The 27,541-nt window shown below is 41.4% G+C and overlaps 1 protein-coding gene across 5 annotated transcripts in view; it reads right to left on the bottom strand.

Moving 5' to 3' along the window:
* The window catches only part of LOC143808876 (uncharacterized), a 986,487-nt gene that overhangs the window by 845,124 nt on the left and 113,822 nt on the right, over positions 1-27,541 (bottom strand). For all 5 annotated transcript variants that reach the window (XM_077292026.1, XM_077292028.1, XM_077292027.1 and 2 more), the window contains exon 7: positions 16,969-19,902. In XM_077292026.1, coding sequence (XP_077148141.1) covers positions 17,207-19,902 — 2,696 coding nt within the window. In that variant the 3' untranslated portion in view covers positions 16,969-17,206. Of the gene's footprint in view, positions 19,903-27,541 lie in introns of those variants that run through there.

Genomic DNA, 27,541 nt, shown 5'->3' with positions numbered 1-27,541 from the left:
AATTATTTTGTATATAATGGATACTAGACACAAGTAGTGATTACCCCTGACGAAGCCACCGTGAGTGGCGATACCCTACCTGACTCTATGTGTGCTGTATATACCAACGTTATGGCTGCTCCATCACATTATTTATGGGCAGCCCACTCAGCATTCGCACATTTATTCATTTTCTCTATCCTACGCCTGATTTTCCACCCAGCTCTTTTTTCCATTAGGTCCTATTTTTGGGCCACTATTGTGTAGGTTTGATTTTATTTTTCCTGTTTTATTTTGAATATGGCGAAACGGGGGTGATTTGAACTTTTATATTTTTTATTTCTTTTCATATTTTTAAAGGGACTCTGTCACCCCAAAATTTGACTATAAGCTAAGGCCACCGGCATCAGGGGCTTATCTACAGCATTCTGTAATAAGCCCCCGATGTAACTTGAAAAATGAATTAGATTATACTCACCCAGGGGCCGTCCCGGTTTGGGTCCGATGGGCGTCGCGGTGCGGGTCCAGCGCCTCCCATCTTCATACAATGAGATCCTCTTCCTTGCTTCCTGTCACGGCTCCTGCGCATGTGTACTTTATCTGCCCTGTTGAGGGCAGAGCAAAGTACTGCAGTGCACAGGCGCTGGGCCTCTGACCTTTCCCGGCGCCTGCGCACTGCAGTACTTGCTCTACCCTCAACAGGGAAGATAAAGTACACCTGCGCAGGAGCCGCGACAGGAAGCAAGGAAGAGGATGTCATCGTATGAAGATGGGAGGTGCTGGACCCGCACAGCGATGCCCATCGGACCAGAACCAAACCGGGATGGCCCCTGGGTGAGTAAAATCTAATTCATTTTTCTTATCTTTCGGGTTACATCGGGGGCTTATCTACAGCATTACAGGCCTTAGCTTATAGGTGAATTTTGGAGTGACAGAGTCCCTTTAAAAAACATTTTTTTTAACTTTTGCCATTCTTCAATAGCCTCCATGGCAGGAGGCTAGAAGCTGCCATAGCCTGATCGGCTCTGCTGTTATGGTTCTCAATGGCAAGAGAACATAGCCCAGCAAACATAAGAACTAGCTCTTGGAAGGATGGAAACTAAACTGACCATGAACTAAACCTGTCGCACAACTAACAGTAGCCGGGTAGCGTTGCCTTACGTTTTATCCCTAGACGCCCAGCGCCGGCCGGAGGACTAACTAATCCTAGCAGAGGAAAATATAGTCCTGGCTCACCTCTAGAGAAATTTCCCCGAAAGGCAGACAGAGGCCCCCACATATATTGGCGGTGATTTTAGATGAAATGACAAACGTAGTATGAAAATAGGTTTAGCAAAATTGAGGTCCGCTTACTAGATAGCAGGAAGACAGAAAGGGCACTTTCATGGTCAGCTGAAAACCCTATCAAAACACCATCCTGAAATTACTTTAAGACTCTAGTATTAACTCATAACATCAGAGTGGCAATTTCAGATCACAAGAGCTTTCCAGACACAGAAACGAAACTACAGCTGTGAACTGGAACAAAATGCAAAAACAAACGAGGACAAAAGTCCAACTTAGCTGGGAGTTGTCTAGCAGCAGGAACATGCACAGAAAGGCTTCTGATTACAATGTTGACCGGCATGGAAGTGACAGAGGAGCAAGGCTAAATAGCGACTCCCACATCCTGATGGAAACAGGTGAACAGAGGGGATGATGCACACCAGTTCAATTCCACCAGTGGCCACCGGGGGAGCCCAAAATCCAATTTCACAACACTCTGCTACATAAAGGCGATGTTCAGATTGCCTATATACTGTATATAGCAGACATACTGATTTGCTATGAGAGTTGACCACTGGGTGGCGCTCATAGCAATTCGGCACTGACAACCATATAGGTCTCAAGGAGACCTCTGGTTGTCATGCCGACAAACCTATGACCCCTGATTACATGACGGGGGTCACCGATGCGCGTATTTAGGGCTCGATGGTCGGAAGCGCCATTTAAATGCCACTGTCAGAGTTTGACAGCGGTATTTAACTAGTTAATAGGCGTGGGCGGATCGCAATTCCACCCGCGCCTATTGCGGGCACATGTCAGCTGTTCAAAACAGCTGACATGTCCCGGCTTTGATGCGGGCTCAATGCCGGAGCCCGCATCAAGGCGGGGGTTCTGCCATTGGACATACTATTGCATCCGAAGGGCTGAAAGGGTCTAAAGGTGTCCAATTCTATTCTGTGAATATGAGCCATTCTATTTAATAAGTTCTGGTAAGAGGGAGGAGTGGGCTGTTTCCATTGGAGCGTGATCAAACACCTGGCTGCAGTTAACATATGCAATAATAATTTATACAAGTACTTCCCCATCCCTCTAGGAGAAATTTAGCAAATAGATTGCAGGATCCAGCTCAACTTCCATGAAAAGTACCTTTTGTATTAAAACTTTCACCAATTCTCAAAATCCGACCCCGGGCAAGACCAGAAGATGTGATATTGAGAGCCAGTTGCTGAGCCACATCGCCAGCAAATATTCGGATACTTGGGGCTCAGTTTATGGAGGATTTCTGGGGTGTGGTACCGAAACATCAAAATCTTATATTGCTTCTCTTCATATAACGTGCAAATGGAGGATTTGGCCGCTTTGTCCCAAAATGTTTCACTTATTCATTCTCATCTGGACTATTGTAACTCTCTACTAATTGGCCTCCCTCTTACCAAACTCTCCCCGCTCCAATCTGTCCTGAATGCTGCTGCCAGGATCATTTTCCTCACCAACCGTTACACCGATGCCTCTACCTTGTGCCAGTCATTACACTGGCTACCCATTCACTCCAGAATCCAGTACAAAACTACTACCCTCATCCACAAAGCACTCCATGGCTCAGCACCAACCTACATCTCCTCTCTGGTCTCAGTCTACCACCCTACCCGTGCCCTCCATTCTGCTAATGAACTCAGGTTAGCATCCTCAATAATCAGAACCTCACACTCCCGTCTCCAAGACTTTTCACGTGCTGCGCTGATTCTGTGGAATGTACTACCCAGGTTAATACGATTAATCCCCAATCCCCACAGTTTTAAGCGTGCCCTAAAAACGCATTTGTTCAGACTGGCCTACCACCTCAACGCATTAACCTAACGATCCCTGTGTGGCCCATTCAAATAACTTAAACCATAACCAGGTTCCTCGCATCATGTTCTCATACTTTATGCAGTTAATAGCCTCTGTGTCTGTACTGCTACATACTTAGGCAGTTAACTGGTTCATGCAGCTTTACATGAACACCCGAGCCTTACACTATGGCTGGTCCAAATAACTAAAGCAATTGTTACCATCCACCTCTCGTGTCTCCCCTTTTCCTCATAGTTTGTAAGCTTGCGAGCAGGGCCCTCACTCCTCCTGGTATCTGTTTTGAATAGTGTTGAGCATTCCGATACCGCAAGTATCGGGTATCGGCCGATACTTGCGGGTATCGGAATTCCGATACCGAGATCCGATACTTTTGTGATATCGGGAATCGGTATCGGGATTAATAGCAATGTGTAAAATAAAAAATATTGCTATACTCACCTCTCCGACGCAGCCTGGACCTCACCGAGGGAACCGGCAGCCTTCTTTGCTTAAAATGCGCGCGTTTACTGCCTTCCGTGACGTCACGGCTTCTGATTGGTCGCGTGCCGCCCATGTGACCGCGACGCGACCAATCACAAGCCGTGACGTAATTTTCAAATCCTGAATGCCTAGAATTAGGCATTCAGGACCTGAAATTACGTCACGGCTTGTTGTGATTGGTCGCGTCGCGATCACATGGGCGGCACGCGACCAATCAGAAGCCGTGACGTCACGGAAGGCAGTAAACGCGCGCATTTTAAGCAAAGAAGGCTGCCGGTTCCCTCGGTGAGGTCCAGGCTGCGTCGGAGAGGTGAGTATAGCAATATTTTTTATTTTAATTCTTTATTTTACACAGTAATATGGATCCCAGGGCCTGAAGGAGAGTTTCCTCTCCTTCAGACCCTGGGAACCATCAGGGATACCGTCCGATACTTGAGTCCCATTGACTTGTATTGGTATCGGGTATCGGTATTGGATTAGATCTGATACTTTGCCGGTATCGGCCGATACTTTCCGATACCGATATTTTCAAGTATCGGACGGTATCGCTCAACACTAGTTTTGAACTGTGATTATTGTTATGCTGTAATGTCTATTGTCTGTACAAGTCCCCTCTATAAGTTGTAAAGCGCTGCGGAATATGTTTGCTCTATAGAAATAAAATGATTATTATTATTAAATACACCGCCATCATTTTGAAGACAGCTCCGTCCCAAGGAGAGACTCCCATTTAATCATATAGGGATGTTTCTTTGGGGAATCCTTATGAGGAGAGTTTATAATCTTATAAATATCATACATCAGCCCCTTAGTTGACAGACCCTTTTACATAACTTCTCAAACTCCGGTGGTCGGGAGACATTCATTGAGCCAAATAATGAAAACGCTAGGGGTTAATCTGCATAACTTAGAAGAATTCTCTGTTGGCTATGGAGAATTTATATTTAATAAGAAAGGCCCTGATATAAAATTTAACTAGTGAGTTTATTGGGCGCCTGTGAGGTATCAAGGTCTCAGTGACTTGGTATTCGTCCCTCTTTCTTTTCTACACTACAGGGTGGGCCATTTATATGGATACACTTAACTAAAATGGGAATGGTTGGTCATATCAACGTCCTGTTCGTGGCACATTAGTATATGGGAGGGGGAAAACTTTTCAAGATGAGTGGTGACCATGGCGGCCATTTTGAAGTTGGCCATTTTTGATCCAACTTTATTTTTTCCAATGGGAAGAGGGTCATGTGACACATCAAACTTATTGAGAATTTCACATGAAAAACAATGGTGTGCTTGGTTTTAACGTAACTTTATTCTTTCATGAGTTATTTCCAAGTTTATGACCACTTATAAAATGTGTTCAAAGTGCTGCTCATTGTGTTGGATTATCAATGCAACCCTCTTCTCCCACTCTTGACACACTGATAGCAACACTGCAGAAGAAATGCTAGCACAGGCTTCCAGTATCCGTTGTTTCAGATGCTGGGGTCATCTGAAGGCAATTGTCTATGCTGTGAAGATACGAGATGTGCAGCATCTGAAACAACGGATACTGGAAGCCTGTGCTAGCATTTCTTCTGCAGTGCTGCTATCAGTGTGTCAAGAGTCAATAGACAGAGAAATACCCAGATAGTTGTCGGCGCTTCGTCACAAGATTCTCGTGGTAATGAAATAGAATTGTTTATTTAGGAGTTACAGTTACATCCAGGAGTAGTGATGAGCAAATATACTCGTTACTCTAGATTTCCCGGGGGTCCTCCGAGTATTTTTTAGTACTCGGAGTTTTAGTTTTTAGCCCTGCAGCTGAATGATTTACATGTTAGCCAGCATAAGTACAGGTGGGGGTTGCCTGGTTGCTAGGGAATCCCCACATGTACTTATGCTAGCTAATAGATGTAAATCATTCAGCTGCGGAGCTAAAAACTAAAACTCTGAGCACTAAAAAATACTAGGAGGACCCCCGGGAAATCTCGAGTAACAAGTATATTCGCTCATCACTATCCAGGAGTCTTCTTCAGTTTTTTTTTTTTTTTTAAATATGTATATCATATATTAAAAAAAAAGTATACCACATTCGCTTTATATATACCTTGCTTCACAAGAAAACACAGGAGCAGAATGTTGAGGGAGCTCTACAGCCACACCCAACCAGATGACAAAGAGGCTAATCCTCCATAAACAATAAAAAAATCCCCCAAAATTAAAATCTCTTTACTTTTTTTCCCCCCTTTTTCTCCTCTACAATTCAACAACAATGCATGATTCAGTAGGCATTATTGATCAAACGTTTTCAACCACATCATTCAGACCATTGGGAAATAAAGTCTGGAGTTGATAAATGCAAAAAGAATCTTTCCTATTCAGCACTTGATTGCGATTCAATACATTTTCAGGGATGGATTCTACAGGAATGACAATGATATTCATTTTTTTTATGTTTAGTTAATAAATGTCTACATAAACTGTGTTGGACAAAACCAATTGTAGTATTATGGCGATGACCATTCATTGTAGCTCTTAGCGTTTGGGTCGTACGACCGACATATTGCAGCCACATGAACAGATGACTACATAAACTACAAAAGTGCTTTCACAGGTTAAATGTTGTTTTATCATGAATTTATCACCTGTGCTATTAGAGGTTATCGATTTTGCTCCATGTTGAATGATAGCACAGGTGCAACAGTTCCCTGATCTGCACTTATATGCTCCTTTTTTATTTGTTCCATAAGGTAAAAAGCTTCTTTGTTTCTGAGAATCTTAGTGGGTGCTATTAAGTTTTTAATTGTCCGGCCCCCCTAAAAGTTATATCAGGTTGATTAGGTAGAATTTTATTTTCAGGTTTTAAAAAAAAATACATTTTCTGCACTTTTGACACCCCTCAGATTTTTGTTCAGTATTCTGCCGACATTCCCATTGTGTTTTAATTAAGTTTTTTTCAAAGGCCAAATGTATCAATTTTTGTGGGTATTTTTTCTCCAAAAAGCTTTTTAAAATTTCATATTGTGCAATGTAATCAGAAGATTTGCTGCAATTTTTTCATATTTGTCGGAATTGGCTATGTGGAATGTTCTTCTTCCCCTTCGTGTAGTGAGCACTTCTAATATCTAAGTAACCATTGCTGTCTACTTTTAAAAAAAAAAAATGTTATAGTAAAAATCCTATTGTCTTCATGAAACAAATCTAAATCTAGGTGATTTTATCGTTATTCACAGTTCCCACAAAATAAATACAACAATCATTACAATTGAGGCTGTCAATCAATTTCCATGCTTTTTCTGGGTTGCCTCGCCAAAATATAACTAAATCGTCTATGTACCTTTTATATAACAAGATATTTTCCTTAAAAATAGGATCTGATAAAGCGGATGAGGACTCGAATGAACAGATTAGCTACACTTGGTGCGACCCGAGTCTCCATCGTAACACCGAGCTTCTGGAGGTACAATGAATCCAGAAAAGAAAAAACATTATGTTTAAGGATAAAATCAAGACCTTTCAAAAGAAAATCCATTTGTGCTACCAGAAGATTACCCTTTTTGCTCAATTTTTGTCCCACGCAAAGTTGCAAGCCATTTGATTTATTTTTGGATTTAAACCATTTAATTCGAAAATTAACTCTAACTCTTGCAAGGCATTTTGCACTGCAAGAACGCACAGCAGGTGTGAGCAAGATTCAAGATTCACTAGTAGTAGAAAACGATGAGATGTTTGTACATAAGGAAGTGATTCCAAAATCCCTTTTCAATTAAGTGCACCACAGAGGCAATTATATTGAAACATTTTTTGCCTTGGTAGCTGCAGATTTTAGAGAGATTAATAATGAGAATTTAATAATAAAAAAAGAAGAAAAAAAGATAGATTATATGGGAACATTAACCCTACTGAAAGAAAAGCTTTAGCGGGTCTCAAGAAGAACCCAAACAGAATTGTCAGAGAGGCTGATAAAGGCGGTGGAGTGGTTATTCAAGATGTAGAAGATTATCTCCAAGAGGCTGAAAGGATCCTCTCTGATAATAGATATTATGAAAAACTAACAACAGATCCCTCAACACATTTTATAAGGGATTATAACAGTTTTATTAATGAAGCCCGTATAAAAGGGATATTGAACCTAAAAGAAAAACGATTTCTTATTAATAAAAACCCAAATAGGGCATTTTATCATCATCTTCCAAAGGTTCATAAAGATCAGAGACATCCACCAGGTCGACCATCATATCAGGGATTGGGTCACTAACTGCCAATTTATCCCACATATAGATCTTTTCTTTACAAGATATAGTGATCTCTTTACCATCTTATTCAACTTTGCAAAGATATTACTTGGCAAGAGGGAGACCTTTTCATTACCCTGCATGTTGCTGGTCTTTATACTAATATTGACCATGCTCTAGGTTTACAGTTGAATATTACTTGCGGCAAAAGGGTAATCTTCCAGTAGCCCAAACGGATTTTCTTTTGAAAGGTCTTGATTTTATCCTTAAACATGTTTTTTCTTTTCTAGATTAATTGTACCTCCAGAAGCTCGGTGTTACGATGGAGACTCGGGTCGCACCAAGTGTAGCTAATCTGTTCATGGGGTGATTCGAGTCCTCATCAGCTTTATCAGATCCTATTTTTAAGGAAAATATCTTGTTATATTAAAGGTACATAGACGATTTAGTTATATTTTGGCGAGGCACCCCAGAAAAAGCATGGAAACTGATTGACAGCCTCAATTGTAATGATTGGGGTATTTCTTTTGTGGGAACTGTGAGTAAAGATAAAATCACATAGATTTAGATTTGTTTCATGAAGACAATAGGATTGTTACTAAAACAACTACTTCCCTTCTGAGTCCAGATGTGCCCAAACAGTGGTCCCCCCCACACATGGGGTATCAGCATACTCAGGACAAATTGGACAATTTTTGGGGTCTAATTTCTCCTGTTACACTTGGGAAAATAAAAAATTGTGGGCTAAAAAAATCATTTTTGTGGAAATTTTTTTTTTAATTATTTTCACAACTCTCCATTATACACAACTGTGAAGCACTTAGGCGTTCAAAGTGCTCACCACACATCTAGATAAGTTCCTTGGGGGGTCTAGTTTCCAAAATAGGGTCACTTGTGGGGGGTTTCTACTGTTTAGGTACATCAGGGGCTCTGCAAACACAACATAACGCCCGCAAACCATTCTATCAAAGTCTGCATTCCAAAATGACACCCATTCCCTTCCGAGCTCTGCCATGCACCCAAACAGTGGTCCCCCCACATATGGGGTATCCGTGTACTCAGGATACATTACCCAATAAATTTCGGGGTCCAATTTCTCCTGTTACCCTTATAAAAGTAAAAATTTTGGGGTGAAAAGTTCATTTTTGTGGAAAAAATATGATTTTTTATTTTCATGGCTCTACATTATAAACTTCTGTGAAGCTTTTGGGGGTTCATAGCGCTCACCACACATCTAGACAAGCTCTTTGGGGGATCTAGTTTCCAAAATAGGGTCACTTGTGGGGGTTTCTACTGTTTAGGTACATCGGGGCTCTGCAAACGCAACATAACGCCTGCAGACCATTCTATCAAAGTCTGCGTTCCAAAACGGCGCTCCTTCCCTTCCGAGCTCTGCCATGCGCCCAAAGAGTGATCCCCCCCCCCTTCATATGGGGTATCTGTGTACTCAGGATAAATTGCCCAATAAATTTTGGGGTCCAATTTCTCATGTTACCCTTGAGAAAATAAAAAATTGCGAGCTAAAAAAAAAAACTTTTTTGAGGGAAAAAAAAGGATTTTTTATTTTCACGGCTCTACATTATAAATTTCTGTGAAGCACTTGGGGGTTCAAAGGGCTCACCACACATCTAGATAAGCTCCTTGGGGGGTCTATTTCCAAAATGGGGTCACTTGTAGGGGGTTTCCACTGTTTAGGCACATCAGGGGCTCTCCAAATGCAACATGGCATTCGATCTCAATTCCAGCCAATTCTGCATTGAAAACGTCAAACGGAACTCCTTCTCTTCCAAGCTCTGCCATGTGCCCAAACTGTGGTTTACCCCCACATATGGGGTATCGGCATACTCAGGACAAATTGCACAACAACTTTCATGGTCAAATTTCTCCTGTTACCCTTGTGAAAATAAAAATTTTGGGGCGAAAAGATCATCTTTGCAGAAAAAATGTGATTTTTTTTATTTTCACAGCTCTATGTTATAAACTTCTGTGCAGCACCTGGGGGTTCAAAGTGCTCACCACACACCTAGATACTTTCCTTAAGAGGTCTAGTTTCCAAAATGGTGTCACCTGTGGGGGGTTTCCACTGTTTAGGTACATCCTCTCCAAACGCGACATGGCGTCCGATCTCAATTCCAGCCAATTCTGCATTGAAAAAGTCAAACGGTGCTCCTTCTCTTCCAAGCTCTGCCGTGCACCCAAAGAGTGGTTTACCCCCACATATGGGGTATCGGCGTATTCAGGAGAAATTGCACAACAAATTTTGTGGCTCATTTTCTCTTTTTACACTTATGAAAATAAAAAAAAATTGTTCTGAAGTAAAATGTTTGCAAAAAAATGTTAAATATTCATTTTTTCCTTCCACATTGTTTCAGTTCCTGTGAAGCACATAAACTTAATAAACTTCTTGAATGTGGTTTTGAGCACCTTGAGGGGTGCAGTTTTTAGAATGGTTTCAAATTTGGGTATTTTCAGCCATATAGACCCCTCAAAGTAACTTGAAATGTGAGATGGTCCCTAAAAAAAATGGTTTTGTAAATTTTGTTGTAAAAATGAGAAATCGCTGGTCAAATTTTAACCCTTATAACTTCCTAACAAAAAAATTTGTTTCCAAAATTGTGCTGATGTAAAGTAGACATGTGGGAAATGTTATTTATTAACTATTTTGTGTGACATATCTCTCTGATTTAAGGGCATAAAAATTCAAAGTTTGAAAATTGCAAAATTTTAGCTATATTTCCGTTTTTTCATAAATAATCACAAGTAATATCAAAGAAGTGTTACCACTAAAATAAAGTACAATATGTCACGAAAAAACAATCTCAGAATCAGCGGGATCCGTTAAAGCGTTCCAGAGTTATAACCTCATAAAGTGACAGTGGTCAGAATTGTAAAAATTGGCTGACACTACACTCCCTGACAGAAGTTATGTCGCTTAACCATGCTATGTAAATAAAAGCTTATAAACTGACGTTAAATTCATCCATTGGTTGTATAAATTATTATTTTGGAAGCTGAAACCCTTCAAAATGTGGTTTAGGTTAAGAAAATAATTTGGCATCAATGCAGAAATATTGATCAGTTAATGGACACAGAATGGTGAGATTTTGGCAAGACAAAACTTTTGTTGCCTTGGTCATATAAAGCACCCAATACTAGTTTATATCCTCACCTGTCCTCAGTAAATGATCGGTTTATTTAGTGTGTGTGTAGATAAAGAAACCCAGCATGCCAGACCTTCACTTTAACTGCAACTTGAGCTCTGACAACATGCCAAAAATCCACCCTGCGACCAAAGCCTGGATTATCAAGAGGCTGAAGACCAGATCCACAACAGAGGTGGCTGGCACCTTAAATGTGTCTCAGCGTCAAGTACAAAGAATTAAAAAAAGATTTGAAAAGACTGGAGATGTGTTTGACAAGCCCAGGTCCGGCAGACCCCGCAAGACAACTGCTCAGGAGGAACGTTTGTTGGTTAGAAAATCCCAAGCAAGCCCCTCTTCCACTGCAGCAGAGCTCCAACAGGCCTGGTCACATCAAGTCCCTGTGTCAACTAGAACAGTTTGTAGGATTCTGTCTCAAAATGGCCTCCATGGTCGAATCAGTGCCCAAAAGCCAGCACTAAACAAAAGGCAAATAAAAAACCATGTGGCATTTGCAAAGTCCCCACAGCCTGCTAAACAGATGGACACTGGAAAAGTGGCAGAAGGTGAATTTCTTTCTGATGAATCTTCTATAGAATTACACCACAGCCACCGAAAATACTGCAGGAAACCTACTGGATGGATCCAAATTACACCCAGAAAACAGTTAAATTTGGTGATGGAAAGATCATGGTCTGGGGTTACATTCAGTATGGGGGTGTGCAAAACATTTGCAAGGTGGAAGGCAATATCAATAAAATATCAAGAAGTATTAGCTTCCTCTTATATCCCAAATCATAAAAGGGTTCAAATTCTGCAGCAGGATGGTGCCCCATCTCATACATCCATCTCTACAACAAAGTTCCTCCAGGCAAAAAAGATCAAGGTGCTCAAGGACTGACCAGCCCAGTCACCAGACATGAACATCATTGAGCATGTTTGGGGTAGGATGAAAGAGGAAGCTTGGAATACAAAACCAAAGAATCTAGATGAACTCTGGGAGGCATGTAAGACTGCATTCTTTGCTATTCCTGAGGACTTCATTAATAAATTGTATGAATCATTGTTGAACTGCATGGATGCAGTCCTTCAAGCTTCACACAAAATATAAAATATGACTAATATAGCACCACAAACTTCATTCATCAATGTTATGCAACACACATTTGTAATTATTAATTTGCAGTAAATTATTTATTTGAATATCACATTACTTTCTGTGGGCGACAAAAATTTTGTCTTCCCAAAATCTGACCATTCTGTGTCCATTAACTGATCAATATTTCTGCATTGATGCCAATTTATTTTCTTAACCTAAACCACATTTCGGAGGGTTTCAGCTTTCAAAAGAATAATTTATACAACCAATGGATGAATTTAAAGTCAGGTTATAAGCTTTTATTTACATAACACGGATAAGCGACATTACTTCTGTCATGGAGTGTAAGGGGTTAAAAAACAATCTACATAATCAACCTGGTATAACTTTTAGGAGGGGACGGACAATTAAAAACTTAATAGCACCCAGTAAGATTCTCAGAAAAAAAGGTTTTTACCTTATGGGACAAACAAAAAACACAAGAGCATATAAGTGCAGATCAGGGAACTGTTCACCTGTGATATAACTGCATAAAATTTAGAAATAAACATTTCTGACATGCAAAAACAAAACCCCAAAAAATTAGTGACCAATATAGCCGCCTTTCTTTATGACACTCATCAGCCTTCCATCCATAGATTCTGTCAGTTGCTTGATCTGTTTATGATCAACATTGCATGCAGCAGCCACCAGCCTCCCAGACACTGTTCCGAGAGGTGGACTGTTTTCCCTCCCTGTAGACCGCACATTTTATGAGGGACCACAAGTTCTCTATGGGGCTCAGATCAGGTGAACAAGGGGGCCATGTCATTATCTTTTCTTCTTTGAGACCTTTACTGGCCAGCCACGCTGTGGAGTAGTTGGAGGCATGTGATGGAGCATTATCCTGCATGAAAATCATGTTTTTCTTGAACGATACCGACTTCTTCCTGTACCACTGCTTGAAGAAGTTGTCTTCCAGAAACTGGCAGTAGGTCAGGGAGTTGAACTTCACTCCATCCTCAACCCGAAAAGGTCCCACAAGGTCATCTTTGATGATACCAGCCCATACCAGTCCCCCACCATAACCTTGCTGGTGTCTGAGTCGGAGTGGAGCTCTCTGCCCTTTACTGATCCAGCCTCTGGCCCATCCATCTGGCCCATCAAGAGTCACTCATTTCATCAGTCCATAAAACCTTTGAGAAGTCAGTCTTAAGATATTTCTTGGCCCAGTCTTGACGTTTTATCTTATGTTTCTTGTTCAAAGGCGGTCGTTTTTCAGCCTTCCTTACCTTGGCCATGTCCCTGAGTATTGCACACCTTGTGCTTTTTGTTATTCCAGTAACGTTGCAGCTCTGAAATACGGAAAAACTGGTGGCAAATGGCATCTTCACACTTGATTTTCCTCAATTCATGGGCAGTTATTTTATGCCTTTTTTGCCCAACACGCTTCTTGCGACCCTGTTGGCTATTTGCCATGGAACGCTTGATTGTTCGGTGATCACGCTTCAAAAGATTGGCAATTTCAACACTGCTGCATCCCTCTGCAAGACATCTCACAAACTTTTCAGAGCCCGTCAAATCTCTCTTCTGACCCATTTTGCCAAAGCAAAGGAAGTTGCCTAACAATTAAGCACCCCTTATATAGGGTTCTGATGTCATTAGACAACACCCCTCCTCATTACAGAGAAGTACATCACCTGATTTACTTAATGGGTAGTTGGCTCTCAAGCCTGAACAGCTAGGAGTAGGACAACATGTATAAAAAGTATTGTGATCAAAATATATCTTGCCTAATTCTGCACAGTGTATGTTGGCCGTACGACCCAAGCGCTAAGAACTAGAATGAATGATCATCGCTATAATACTAAAATTGGTTTTGTCCAACACAGTTTATCTATACATTTATTAATTAAACATAAAACAAACATTTAATATCATTGCCATTCCTGGAGAATCCATCCCTGAAAATGTATTGAATCGCAATCAAGTGCTGAATAGGAAGGAATCTTTTTGGATTTATCAACTCCAGACTTTATTTCCCAATGGTCTGAATGATGTGGTTGAAAACGTTTGATCAATAATGCCGACTGAATCATGCATTGTTGAATTGTAGAGGAGAAAAAGGGGAAAAAAAGTAAATAAAGAGATTTCAATTTTTGTAGATTTTTTTTATGGAGGATTAGCCTCCCTGTCATCTGGTTGGGTGTGGCTATAGAGCTCCCTCAACATTCTGCTCCTTTGGTTTCTTGTGAAACAAGGTATATATAAAGCGAATGTGGTATACTTTTTTTATATATTATATACATATTTTTTTAAAAACCTGAAGAAGACTCCTGGATAGTGATGAGAAAATGTATTGAATGGCAATCAAGTGCTGAATAGGAAATAATCTTTTTGGTTTACCAACTCCAGACTTTATTTCCCAATGGTCTGAATGATGTGGTTTAAAAAGTTTGATCAATAATGCCGACCGAATCATGCATTGTTGTTGAATTTTAGAAGAGACAAAGGCAAAAAAATAAATAAATAAAAAGATTTTAATTTTTTTTTTTTTTTTAAATGAAGGATTAGCCTCCCTTTCATCTGGTTGGGTGTGGTGTTATGGACCTGGTGGTTAGGAGCACCCGGAATGACCTGATGGTTAAAAAGTAAAACCTGGGACAAGCTCTGAGGAGGTGGTAACTCTACTGACCGCAATCCCTAATCCTATCACACACACTAGAAATAGCCGTGGAGCGTGCCTAACTCTCCCTAGACGCCTCTTCACAGCCTAAGAGCTAACTACCCCTAAAGCTAGAAATAGCAGCCTACCTTGCCTCAGAGAAATTTCCCAAAGTAAAGGTAGCCCCCAACAAATATTGACTGTGAGTTAAGAGAGAAGTGACAAACACAGGAATGAAACAGATTTTAGCAAAGGAGGCCGAATCTATTCTAAATAGACAGAAGATAGGAAAGGGAACTATGCGGTCAGTATTAAAAACTACAAAAAAACACACAGAGTGTGCAAAAGGACCTCCTCACCGACTCACGGTGTGGAGGTGCAACTCTGCACCCCAGAGCTTCCAGCTAGCAAGGAAATAACATTATAGCAAGCTGGACAAGAAACATAGCATGTACTGAGAAATATATTCAAAAACCAATGAACAGCAAATTAACTAGCAGGGACTTAGCTTCTGCTGGAGTAGACAGGTAATGTGAGAAATCCAAGTGAGATCTGAACCAGTACTGAGACATTGAAAGCTGGCATGAACTAACGATCTAAGCAGATTTAAATAGGAAGCCAGCAAAGCAATAAACGAGGGCAGCTGAGAAAGCCAACCTCAAAGATCAGCAGTTCCACTCAAAGCCACCAGAGGGTGTCCAAGGACAGAACTCACCAAAGTACCATTCATGACCACAGGAGGGAGCCCGAGAACGGAATTCACAACAGTGTGGCTATAGAGCTCCCTCAACATTCTGCTCCTTCGGTTTCTTGTGAAGCAAGGTATATATAAAGCGAATGTGGCATACTTTTTTTTATATATGATATACATATTTTTAAAATAACCTGAAGAAGACTCCTGGATGTTTGGAGTCGAAACGCGTTGTTTTATCCTGTAACTTAAATAAACAATTCTATTTTCATTACCACGAGAATTTTGTGATGGAAGCGCCGACAACTATCTGGGTATTTCTTTGTTGATTGCTTTCACCACGGTTGTCTGAAGCCTTCCGTGAGCCCAGCTGGTCGAGCTGCAGTCCGCCTACTCAGGATTCCTGTGGGATCCTGTTTATGCCTCATTTCGCCAGTTTCTGGTGAGTGCAACTATTATAGAGTGCAATTTACCAACAGTTTTTACTACACTTAGATCGTGTGCTGCGTTTTTTCCCCTCTTTTCTCTCCCTATCTCTTAGGGTCAGTTTGATTCAGTGTGTCAAGAGTGGGAGAAGAGGGTTGCATTGATAATCCAACACAATGGGCAGCACTTTGAGCACATTTTATAAGTGGTCATAAACTTGTAAATAACTCATGAAAGAATAAAGTTACGTTAAAACCAAGCACACCATTGTTTTTCATGTGAGATTCTCCATAAGTTTGATGTGTCATATGACCCTCTTCCCATTGGAAAAAATAAGGTTGGATCCAAAATAGCCGACTTCAAAATAGCCGCCATGGTCACCACCCATCTTGAAAAGTTTTCCCCCTCCTATATACTAATGTGCCACAAACAGGAAGTTGACATCACCAACCATTCCCATTTTATTTAGGTGTATCCATATAAATGGCCCACCCTGTATTTTAATCACCAATGTTCTCAAGCCTCCAAGGCCCTCACAGAACAGCTGTAGTTATACTGAAAAGAAAAATCACACACAGGTGGATGCAACATGTTAATTATGTGACTTCTTGAGGCAATTGGTAATATAGGATTATATTTAGGGGAGTATCGGACTACATGGGCTGAATACAAATGCAAGTCTCAATTTTCTGTTTTATATTTTTAGAATATTTAGAAAATCCAGTATCATTTCCTTTTACACTTCACAAATACTTCTTACTTCATGGTGGTATCACATAAAATCCCAATGAATTTAAGGAGAGCGCACATAGGCTGATAAAAGTGGTAATTTGGATGACAATAAGCGGTAGGTGCACTCACCTTTAAAGGTTGTGAAAGGTCACAACTCCTTGCAGGACACGAGAGGAAACAGTGGTCGCTGCAGACTCCCATGGATACCAATGTCACAAAGAAGGAAGTAGAAGACCAGGTTTCTCAATGTACGCTGTGCGCTGACCACACAACGATGGAAGAGTTCATAAAAGCTTTTAAGAACTTCTCCATCGTTGTGTGGTCAGCATGGATACATTGAGAAACCGGGTCATCTGCCTTCTTTGTGACATAAAATTCCAATAAAATATATTTAAGTTTGTGGGTGTAACATGAAAACAATGTCAAAAAGATCACAGGGTATGGAATACATATTCAACAAAATGTTTATTTTTTGCTTATGTCCACAATTCTTGTCCACAAAGGATTCATGTCCCAAGATGATCTCAGGTAAATTTAATTTAGGCGTTTTGCAGATCCAGAGTATTCCATAAAAAAGTTAATATTTACAGATAAAATGTTTAACTTTAATAACAAATATAAAATCAGTCTTATAATTTCTTTTTAAGACATTTTTTCATATTAAACAGTAAAACAGCTTCCCTCCTATGTGCAACCTCCCTGATGACTATGAAGTTTGTCTTTGCTAATAAAGCATTTTCCACATTCGGAGCAGGAGTACGGCTTCTCTACTGTGTAACTTCTCTGATGTTTAACCTGAAATGATTCATTTAAAGAAACATTGTTCACACTCTGAACATGAATTTTCTTATGTCTGAGAAGACTCGATTCATATATAAAACAGATCCCACATTCGCTACATGTAAAGGAATTCTCTCCAGTGTGATCTCTTTGATGATCATTTAGCAGGGCTTCAGTAGTAAAACATTTATCACATTCGGAGCACGAGTACGGCTTCTCTACTGTGTAACTTCTCTGATGTTTCACCTGAAAGGATTCATTTAAAGAACCATTGTCCACACTCTGAACATGAATTTTCTTATGTCTCAGAAGACTTGATTCATATATAAAACAGATCCCACATTCGCTACATGTAAAGGGATTCTCTCCAGTGTGATCTTTTTGATGATCACTTAGCAGGTCTTCAGTATTAAAACATTTTCCACATTCTAGGCATGAATACGGTTTTTCTCCTGTGTGAGTTTTCTCATGAGCATTAAGAGATGATTTCTGCCGAAAACATTTTCCACATTCTGAACATGAATAGGGCTTCTCTCCTGTGTGACTTATCTCATGTCTAACAAGATCTGATATACTTATAAAACATTTTCCACATTCGGAGCATGAGTACGGCTTCTCTACTATGTAACTTCTCCGATGTTTCACCTGAAAGGATTCGTTTAAAGAAACATTGTCCACACTCTGATCATGAACTATCTTATGTCTGAGAAGACTTGATTCATATATAAAACAGATCCCACATTCGCTACATGTAAATTGATTCTCTCCAGTGTGATCTTTTTGATGATCACTTAGCAGATCTTCAGTATTAAAACATTTCCCACATTCTGGGCATGAATACGGCTTTTCTCCTGTGTGAGTTTTCTCATGAGCATTAAGAGATGATTTCTGCCGAAAACATTTTCCACATTCTGAACATGAATAGGGCTTCTCTCCTGTGTGAATTCTCTCATGTAGAATAATACCTGATTTAGATCCAAAACTTTTGTGACATACTGAACATGAATAAGGCTTTTCTCCTGTGTGAATTCTCTCATGTACAGTAAGACTTGATTTACATGAAAAACTTTTCTGACATACTGAACATGAATAAGGTGTCTCTCCTGTGTGAATTCTCCCATGTGCAATAACACTTGATTTAGATGTAAAACTTTTCTGACATTCTGAACATGAATATGGCTTCTCTCCTGTGTGAACTCTCTCATGTCTAACAAGACCTGACATACTTACAAAACATTTCCCACATTCTGAACATAAATGCGGCTTCTTTCCTGTGTGAATTCTCTCATGTACACCAAGATCTGATTTATCTGCAAAACATTTTCCACATTCTGAACATGAAAACAGCATTTCTTCTATATGAATTCTCTGATGCCTAATAAGAAAAGCTTTCTTTGAAAAACATTGCGCACATTCAGAACATGAATACGGTTTCTCTCCTGTATGAATTTTAAGATGACAAATTAGATGATATTTGCTTGAAAAATATTTCTTACATTCTGAACATGAATACGGTTTCACTCCTGTGTGAATTATCTGATGTCTAACAAGACTTGATTTTTCTGTAAAACATTTTCCACATTCTGGACATGTAAATGGATTCGCTCCAATGTGAGTTCTCTTGTGTTTAACAAGGTGATACTTTTTGGAAAAACATTGGGCACATTCAGAACATGAATATGGTTTCTCTCCTCTATGAATTTTCTGATGACAAATGAAATGATATTTGCTTGAAAAAGATTTCTTACATTCTGAACATGAATACGGTTTCACTCCTGTGTGAATTATCTGATGTCTAACAAGACTTGATTTTTCTGTAAAACATTTTCCACATTCTGGACATGTAAATGGCTTCTCTCCTGTGTGAATTCTCTCATGTTTAACAAGGTGAGATTTTTTTGAAAAACATTTCTCACATTCTGAACATGAAAAATAACTTTCTCTTGTATGAATTCTCTGATGTGTAATAACCTCATGTTTGCTTGAAAAATATTTTTTACATTCTGAACATGAAAACAGCTTTTCTTTTGTATGAATTCTCTGATGTTTAATAACCTCATGTTTGCTTGAAAAATATTTTTTACATTCTGAGCATGAATAAGGCTTCTCCCCTGTGTGAATTTTTAAATGTCTAACAAGATTCCATTTTTCTGCAAAACATTTTCCACATTCTGGACATGAATACTTTTTCTCTCCCGTGTGACTTTTTTGATGTGTAATCAAACTATACTTGGTTATAAAACATTTCCCACATTCTGAACATGAATACGGCTTCTCTCCTGTGTGACTTCTTTGATGTGTAATCAAATTATACTTCGTTTTAAAACATTTCCCACATTCTGAACATGAATAAGGCTGCTCTCCTGTGTGACTTCTTTGATGTGTAATCAAATTATACTTGGTTGTAAAACATTTCCAGCATTCTGAACATGAATATGGTTTCTCTCTTTTGAGACTTCTCTTATCTTTAACAAGATGTTCTGGATGTACATTACTGGTAACAAGATTTTCTTTTGAGGATTGATACAAGATTTCTTCATCTTTTACATTAGATTTTAGCAATAATATGTTATTTCCTTCGGAACACTTTCTTGAATATTCTGTTAGAAATAAAAAATACATTTAATTAATTTTTCTTTTTTCTTTAAACAACAACTTAGACATATTTCCAAACATTCCTATTAGACTGGGAATTCACATATTATTTGTGATGAGCGCGTATACTTGTTGCTCAGGTAGTCTGAGTATTTGTGAGTGATTGGAGATTTAGTTTTCCCTGCTGCAGCTGCATGATTTGCGACTACTAGACAGCTTGAATACATGTGGGGATTCCCTAGCAACCAGGCAACCCCCACATGTACTCAGGCTGGCTAGCAGCTGTAAATCATGCAGCTGTGTCAACAAAAACTAAATCTCCGAGCACTCAAATACTCGGACACCACCCGAGCGTGCTCGAGAAAAAACGAGCAACGAGTATACTCGCTTATCACTAATTATTATAGGAGCAGTAACTCCTGAGTAAGTTTTAAACACCAGCACCACCAAGTAACTTGTATGTATGTCCCATATTAGCAAGAGGTCAAGAAATATTCGGCATACGCATTTCCCCTTAATCAGCTTTTTACCAGTGTGTTGGAGTCAAACACCCACCATTATGATATTGGTCTATACTAGATCCCGGTACAGCATACCTGGGTTTCAACACTTTGTGTCAAAATAAAAATACTGGTTTAATATACGTTTAATTCAATATATATTGAGAGGCAGTGAGGGGAATCATATACGAGGGCCGGTATGTGTCCTCCAGTATGCGCATAGAGACATATTGGACCTGCTGGAGTGCATTGTGATTACAACATCTGTGATTACAAGGCAGAATAGATGAAAGTGTGGATTTGGTCACAGGAGTTGACCAAGTCAGATTTTAGGGAACTCAATATAGGATTTTATATTTGGATAGATGTGCACATTTGCTAGGGGGCGAATCTCCCCTCCACTCCGGGTTTTGGGACTGTAGATGTCAACAAAACTCATTTAAACTTTCAGTTTTGTCTTTGGTGTGTCAGTGTTTTGTTTGCAAGCTGCAGTGCAGAAGTCTCCGTGCAACCCAGGCCTGTGTGAGGCTGAACACAGAGCCAAGGACAACAAAGACTCTGAGGCACCCAGGAGTAATACAATGGCGCAGTCTCCCACAGTAACATGGTTTGATGCGATACGAGGAAAACATTTACCTTATTTCCGGAGTTTTTGGTAAATAAATGTTTTATGTTGAACCTTGTTGGGTCACTGACTCTCTGTCGCACTGCGAGAACACCGCTGCACTACAATATAATTATATATATACACACACACATACAGTACAGACCAAAAGTTTGGACACACCTTCTCATTTAAAGATGTTTCTGTATTTTCATGACTATGAAAATTGTACATTCACACTGAAGGCATCAAAACTATGAAATAACACATGTGGAATTATATACTTAACAAAAAAGTGTGAAACAACTGAAATTATGTCTTATATTCTAGGTTCTTCAAAGTAGCCACCTTTTGCTTTGGTGACTGCTTTCCACACTCTTGGTATTCTCTTCATGAGCTTCAAGAGGTAGTGTGATGAGGGAGCAGCCGCCATCTTGGATATGGAGCATAACGCTGGCCTCCTATCAGAGACTGTCCTAACTCCATTTTGTCTCATATCAGAATTCACCTGGTCACACGTCTGCAGGGACACGAGCGCTCCAGGCTCCCACCTTTTTCCTACCTGAATGAAGACCCTTTAGTACGGTAATGGACCAGACCAGTGTAGCAGGCAGATGGCACTTCAAAGATTGAATGAGGAAGCCACGCCAGCAGGGAGCAAGGAGGTGCCTGGGGGCTCAATTGAAGCATACATGTCAAATGGCTACAGGAGGACACGTCTATTGTACCCCCATCCGGACTGTCTACAACATGAAATTATGAATTATGGGCACATTGTCTGAGGTACAGGCTCATAAAAAATATCCTTTAGCCCCCAAGAAATTGTGCATCTGACAGTGCAACTCCCGAGTCAGTGAGAGTTCTGGAACCTGAGATATAGAGATCAGCCTCCCACAGCGATCGAATGGGTCCAGGTTTGATCCCTGTATGACTGGCAGAACAAACCACATGCACTGGTACCGCCTGTTTACTGATCCGATCATCCTGAGAAAAGTTATTTAATTTAATAGTTATTGGGAATAGATTTTGCAGGGAAGCTGAAGGGTGGAGATTCCTAGCCCACCCAGGTACAGGGGGGAGGGACACAGAAGGATTAAGAACTGAGGACACATGGACAGTGAGACACAACAAAAGACGATGATGAAATAAGGAACAGGGCATATGCCAGCCAGAGGGGAGCAAGCACATGCTTTTTGGGGGCTGCCCGGCAACTAAGTCTTGTACCTGTGGAATGCAGAGCTCCCCGGCCTCCACAAGCGACCGTCAACCTGGTAAATTGACCTCCAGCTTTATACCTCTAAGCCTTGTACTATTATTGTTATATCTTACTTTGACTGTAACTCTTGGTATATTTTTACTGTATATTTCTTGTAATTATCTAGTGTGCCCTTAAGGCAATTAAACCATAAATTAATTTTGGGCTGATCCTTTTATTCTGATTGCGAATCCTAGAATACCCAGTGTGGGTAACAGGGCAGTCTCCCCGGCAGCCATTTGCTCTAGGTGCAGTACCCTTACTAACCTGAGAGACAAAGGGGGCACCGAAGAGCTGTGCCTGTGTAGTTACGTCACGGATTGGTGACGTGGAAGGAACCAGGTTACGTCACAGGTAGTCACCGGGAAAAATTTTAAATATTTCGTTCAACTTCACAATTGTGTTCCACTTGTTCTTGATTCTTCACGAAAAATTTTGCATTTGGTATCTTTATGTTTGAAGCATGATATGTGGGAAAAGGTTGAAAATTTCCAGGGAGCCGAATACTTTCACAAGGCACTGTATATTTGGGGGTTTGTAACAGACCTCAATGAAAATTTTGTTACTATTTATCCCTCCATGTATTTCGACCTATATGGACTTGACATTCTCATTCCTTTCGCTAATTTCCTTCCTTAAATTGGACTTTAGACAAGACTTTACATAAAGACAAACCCCTCCTCCTCTGCGATTTTTAAGATCCTTTCTAAACAGACTGTAATCCTGTAAGTTAAATGCCCAGTCAAAGCTTTCATCTAACCATGTCTCAGTTATTCCCACTATGTCATAGTTACGTGTAGATATTTCTGCTTCTAGTTCTTCCATCTTGGTTGTCAGGCTTCTGGGGTTTGTCAGCATGCAGTTTAGAGGATTTTGTTTGGTTCCAATCTTCTCCCTGTGGATTGTTTTAAGGTACCTTCACACTAAGCGACCCTGCAGCGATACAGACAACGATGCCAATCGCTGCAGCATCGCTGTTTCGTCGTTGTGTGGTCGCTGGGGAGCTGTCACACAGACGGCTCTCCAGCGACCAACAATGCCGAAGTCCCCTGGTAACCAGGGTAAACATCGGGTTACTAAGCGCAGGGCCGCGCTTAGTAACCCGATGTTTACCCTGGTTACCATTGTAAAAGTAAAAAAAAAAAAAAACACATACTCACATTCCGGTGCCCGGCGTCCGCTTCCATGCACTCCTCCTGCATCCTGTGTCAGCGCCGAACATCTCCGGCATCTCCCACAGAGCAGAGCGGTGACGTCACCGCTCTGCTTTACGGCCGGCACTTACACAGGATGCAGGAGGAGTGCAGGGAAGTGGACGCCGGGCACCGGAATGCGAGTATGTGTTTTTTTTTTTACTTTTACAATGGTAACCAGGGTAAACATCGGGTTACTAAGCGCGGCCCTGCGCTTAGTAACCCGATGTTTACCCTGTTTACCAGTGAAGACATCGCTGGATCGGTGTCACACACGCCGACTCAGCGATGTCAGCGGGAGATCCAGCGACGAAATAAAGTTCTGGACTTTCAGCAACGACCAGCGATCTCACAGCGGGATCCAGATCGCTGCTGCTTGTCAAACACAACGATATCGCTATCCAGGACGCTGCAACGTCAAGGATCGCTAGCGATATCGTTGTAAAGTCGCTTAGTGTGAAGGTACCTTTAGAAATTTTCTTACCTCCCTTCCGAATATGTTGTCCTGTGTCTCCTCCGTTTCCTTTGGTTTTTTCTTGGTCCTCCAGCTTCTGTGGCGATAGTCCTTCACAGACCTGCCCCTAACTCTCCCTGTATAGGGGGCGGTCCAAAAAGAATTATTTTTTTTGCGAGACAATCAGACCAAAATCATGTCCTTCCTTAAGAACATGGAGTCCCGTCTCGCGGCTCTACAGTCTACTGACCCTGGTAATGCCTCTCAGTTGGCGGCTCTTCAGCAAGAGCTTGGCCAACAACAGGACACTCAGTCCCATATTCTGAAATATATGGCCTCTATTGATAACCGGCTTATCTCGCTCCAGACTGCCGCTTCCGCTCCTGTCCAGGCTTCTGCTCCGCAGTCCTCGCCTGTCTTGCCAGGCCTCCCCAATATGCTGGGGATCCTAAATTATGTCGCGGGTTTCTCAATCAGTGTCAGTTACACTTCGAATTGTCTCCGCTACTATACCCTACAGACCGAGCTAAAGTAGCTTTTGTTGCCTCCCATTTGGAGGGCGAGGCGTTGGCCTGGGTGAACCCCCCTCTGGGAGCGAGATGATCCAGTGGTTACTCAACTTGATCTCTTTTTAGATACTTTTCGCAAGGTCTTTGATGAACCTGGTCGACTGGTGTCGACTACTGAGTCTCTCTTCAACCTTCATCAGGGCACCATTTCCGTAGCTCAATATGCCATCCGTTTTCAGACTCTTTCCTCTGATTTAGGTTGGAACAATGAGGCTTTGGTAGGAGCCTTCTGGCGAGGTCTGTCTTCCCGGATAAAGGATGAACTGGCGGGACGTGACACACCCACTTCTTTGGATGATCTTATTTCTTTGGCGACTCGCGTAGATTTGCACTTTCAGGAACGTTCTCACGAAGTTGTTAGAGAAAGGAGACCACTTCGATTGTCCTCTGCTACACGAGGTGCTTCTTTCTCCCAAACCACTTCAGTTTCTTACTCTTCTTCTCCTGAGCCTATGCAGGTAGATCGCCTCAAGCCCGCTGAACAGCGCCGTAAGGAGAGACTCGCGCAGGGACTATGCTTCTATTGTGGCAGTGCGTCTCATCTTCTGCGTTCTTGTCCCCAGAAGTCGGGAAACGCCTCCACCTAGGATGGGTAAGAGAGGCCTCCCTAGGTAGCTATGATTCCTCTCCACCTCTGATTCTGTCAGTTTTATTGCACTTGGGTTCTAGTCGTTTTTCTTTGGAGGCTTATATGGATTCCGGGGCTGCAGGGATCTTTGTTCAACTTGAGCTTGTAGAGAGACTTGGGATTCCTGTCAGATCCTTGGAGGTTCCTAGACAAATAGATTCTGTTGATGGTCAGCCTTTGCGGGAGACCGTTAGCTTGGTCACTGAGGAGGTTGAGATTCAAATAGGAGCTATACAACGTGAGAAGTTGGCTTTTTATGTCCTGCCGTCCCTATCTCATGCGTTCCTCTTGGGTCTTCCCTGGCTAAGAAATCATGAGCCTACTCTGAACTGGCATACTGGAGAGGTTCTTTGCTGGGGTCAATCCTGCCAGAATAGATGCCTGCTTCCGGTCAAACCTGCTAGTCTTCCTCCGACTGCTCCTGAACTAACAAATCTACCCACGGTTTATTTCTCTTTTTCAGACGTCTTTAACAAAAAGGAAGCAGAGGCCCTACCACCTCACTGCTCATATGATTGTCCGATAGATCTGGTTCCTGGTTCTACTCCTCCCGGAGGGCGTATTTATCCTCGGTCTCCCTCCGAGACTCAAGCTATGTCTGAATATGTTCAAGAGAACCTGGCCAGAGGCTTTATTCGGAAGTCTTCTTCTCCAGCTGGAGCTGGTTTTTTCTTCGTTAAGAAGAAAGATGGTTCCCTCCGTCCTTGTATTTATTACCGCGGTCTCAATAATATCACGATTAAGAACAAGTATCCTCTTCCTCTCATCCCGGAACTCTTCGATCGCCTACGAGGAGCACGAATCTTCACTAAATTAGATCTCAGAGAGGCCTATAATTTGGTTCGAATTCGCTCGGGAGACGAATGGAATACGGCCTTTAACACCTGAGACGGTCAATATGAGTATTTGGTGATGCCTTTTGGTTTATGCAATGCTCTCGCAGTCTTCCAAGAATTGGTGAATGATATTTTTCGGGATCTTCTTTACACCTGTGTTGTGGTGTATTTGGATGATATTCTCGTGTATTGATCGGATCTGCTTTCCCATAGGAGGGACGTTCGGCAAGTTTTTCAGCGTCTAAGGGAGAATCATCTATATGCTAAACTGGAGAAATGTGCCTTTGAACAGCTGTCCCTGCCGTTCCTGGGATTCATCATCTCCGATTCTGGCCTGCATATGGATCCGGATAAAGTTTCTGCCGTACTCAACTGGCCACGCCCGCTTGGAGTGAAGGCAATTCAACACTTTCTTGGTTTCGCGAACTATTATCGGCAGTTTATCCCTCACTTCATCTTTATCGGCTCCTATCTCCTCTCTTGATTAGAAAAGGTGCCAATCCCCATCAGTGGCCAACTCAGGCTGAAGAAGCGTTCCTGTCTCTCAAAGAAGCTTTTGCCTCCGCTCCTATACTTCAACGTCCTGAGGCAAATAAACCCTTCTTCCTTGAGGTAGATGCCTCTGCTATTGGAGCCGGAGCTGTTCTCTCTCAGAAGTCATCTTCTGGTCGCTTTATGCCTTGTGGTTTCTTCTCCAAGATTTTCTCGTCCTCTGAAAGAAATTATTCCATCGGTGACAGAGAACTTTAGGCCATCAAATTGGCTCTGGAGGAGTGTAGATATCTGTTGGAGGGAGCATTACATCCGTTTGTAATCTATACGGACCATAAGAATTTGTCATATATTCGCTCTGCACACCGACTAAATCTGCGGCAGGCCAGGTGGGCCTTGTTCTTCGCCCAATTTGACTTTGAGCTTCGTTTTCTGCCTGGAGACAAGAACTTCAAGGCCGATGCCTTATCCAGATCTTTCTTGTCGGTGGATTCTGAGGACAAGTCTACGTACATCATTGACCTAACAAGAGTAATCACGGTTGCTCTGGTCTCCTTAACCTCCTTACCTCCGGGTAAGACTCTTGTTTCCGAAGGGAACAGGAGACGCATTCTGCTCTGGGGACATGCCTCCAAGTTGGCTGGTCATGTCGGTTTCAAGAAGACCCTCAATCTCATAGCTAACTACTATTGGTGGCCCACTCTTTCGAAAGATGTCCGAGCTTTTGTTGTCTCCTGTCCATCTTGCGCTAAGAACAAGGATCCTACGCAGTTGCCTTCTGGGCTTCTGCATCCTCTTCCTGTGCCTACTACTCCGTGGCAACATATTGCAATGGACTTTATTACCGATCTGCCTTGTTCTTCTGGTTGCACCATCATCCTTGTGGTCGTGGACCGTTTTTCTAAAATGGCCCATTTCATTGTCCTTCCTGGTTTACTGTTGGCTCCTGAATTGGCGAGAATTTTTGTCCATCATATTTTTCGTATTCATGGTCTGCCTCAGCATATTGTTTCCGACCGAGGAGTCCAGTTCACAGCTCGATTCTGGAGATCTCTCTGCAAATCAATTAACATCTCGCTTGACTTCTCTTCGGCCTACCATACGCAGACCAAC

This window comes from Ranitomeya variabilis, chromosome 2 (assembly GCF_051348905.1).
Source record: "Ranitomeya variabilis isolate aRanVar5 chromosome 2, aRanVar5.hap1, whole genome shotgun sequence".
In the NCBI taxonomy this organism is placed as follows: Eukaryota; Metazoa; Chordata; class Amphibia; order Anura; family Dendrobatidae; genus Ranitomeya; species Ranitomeya variabilis.
Note: the sequence above shows the minus strand (reverse complement) of the source record. Positions and strands in the feature narration are given on the sequence as shown.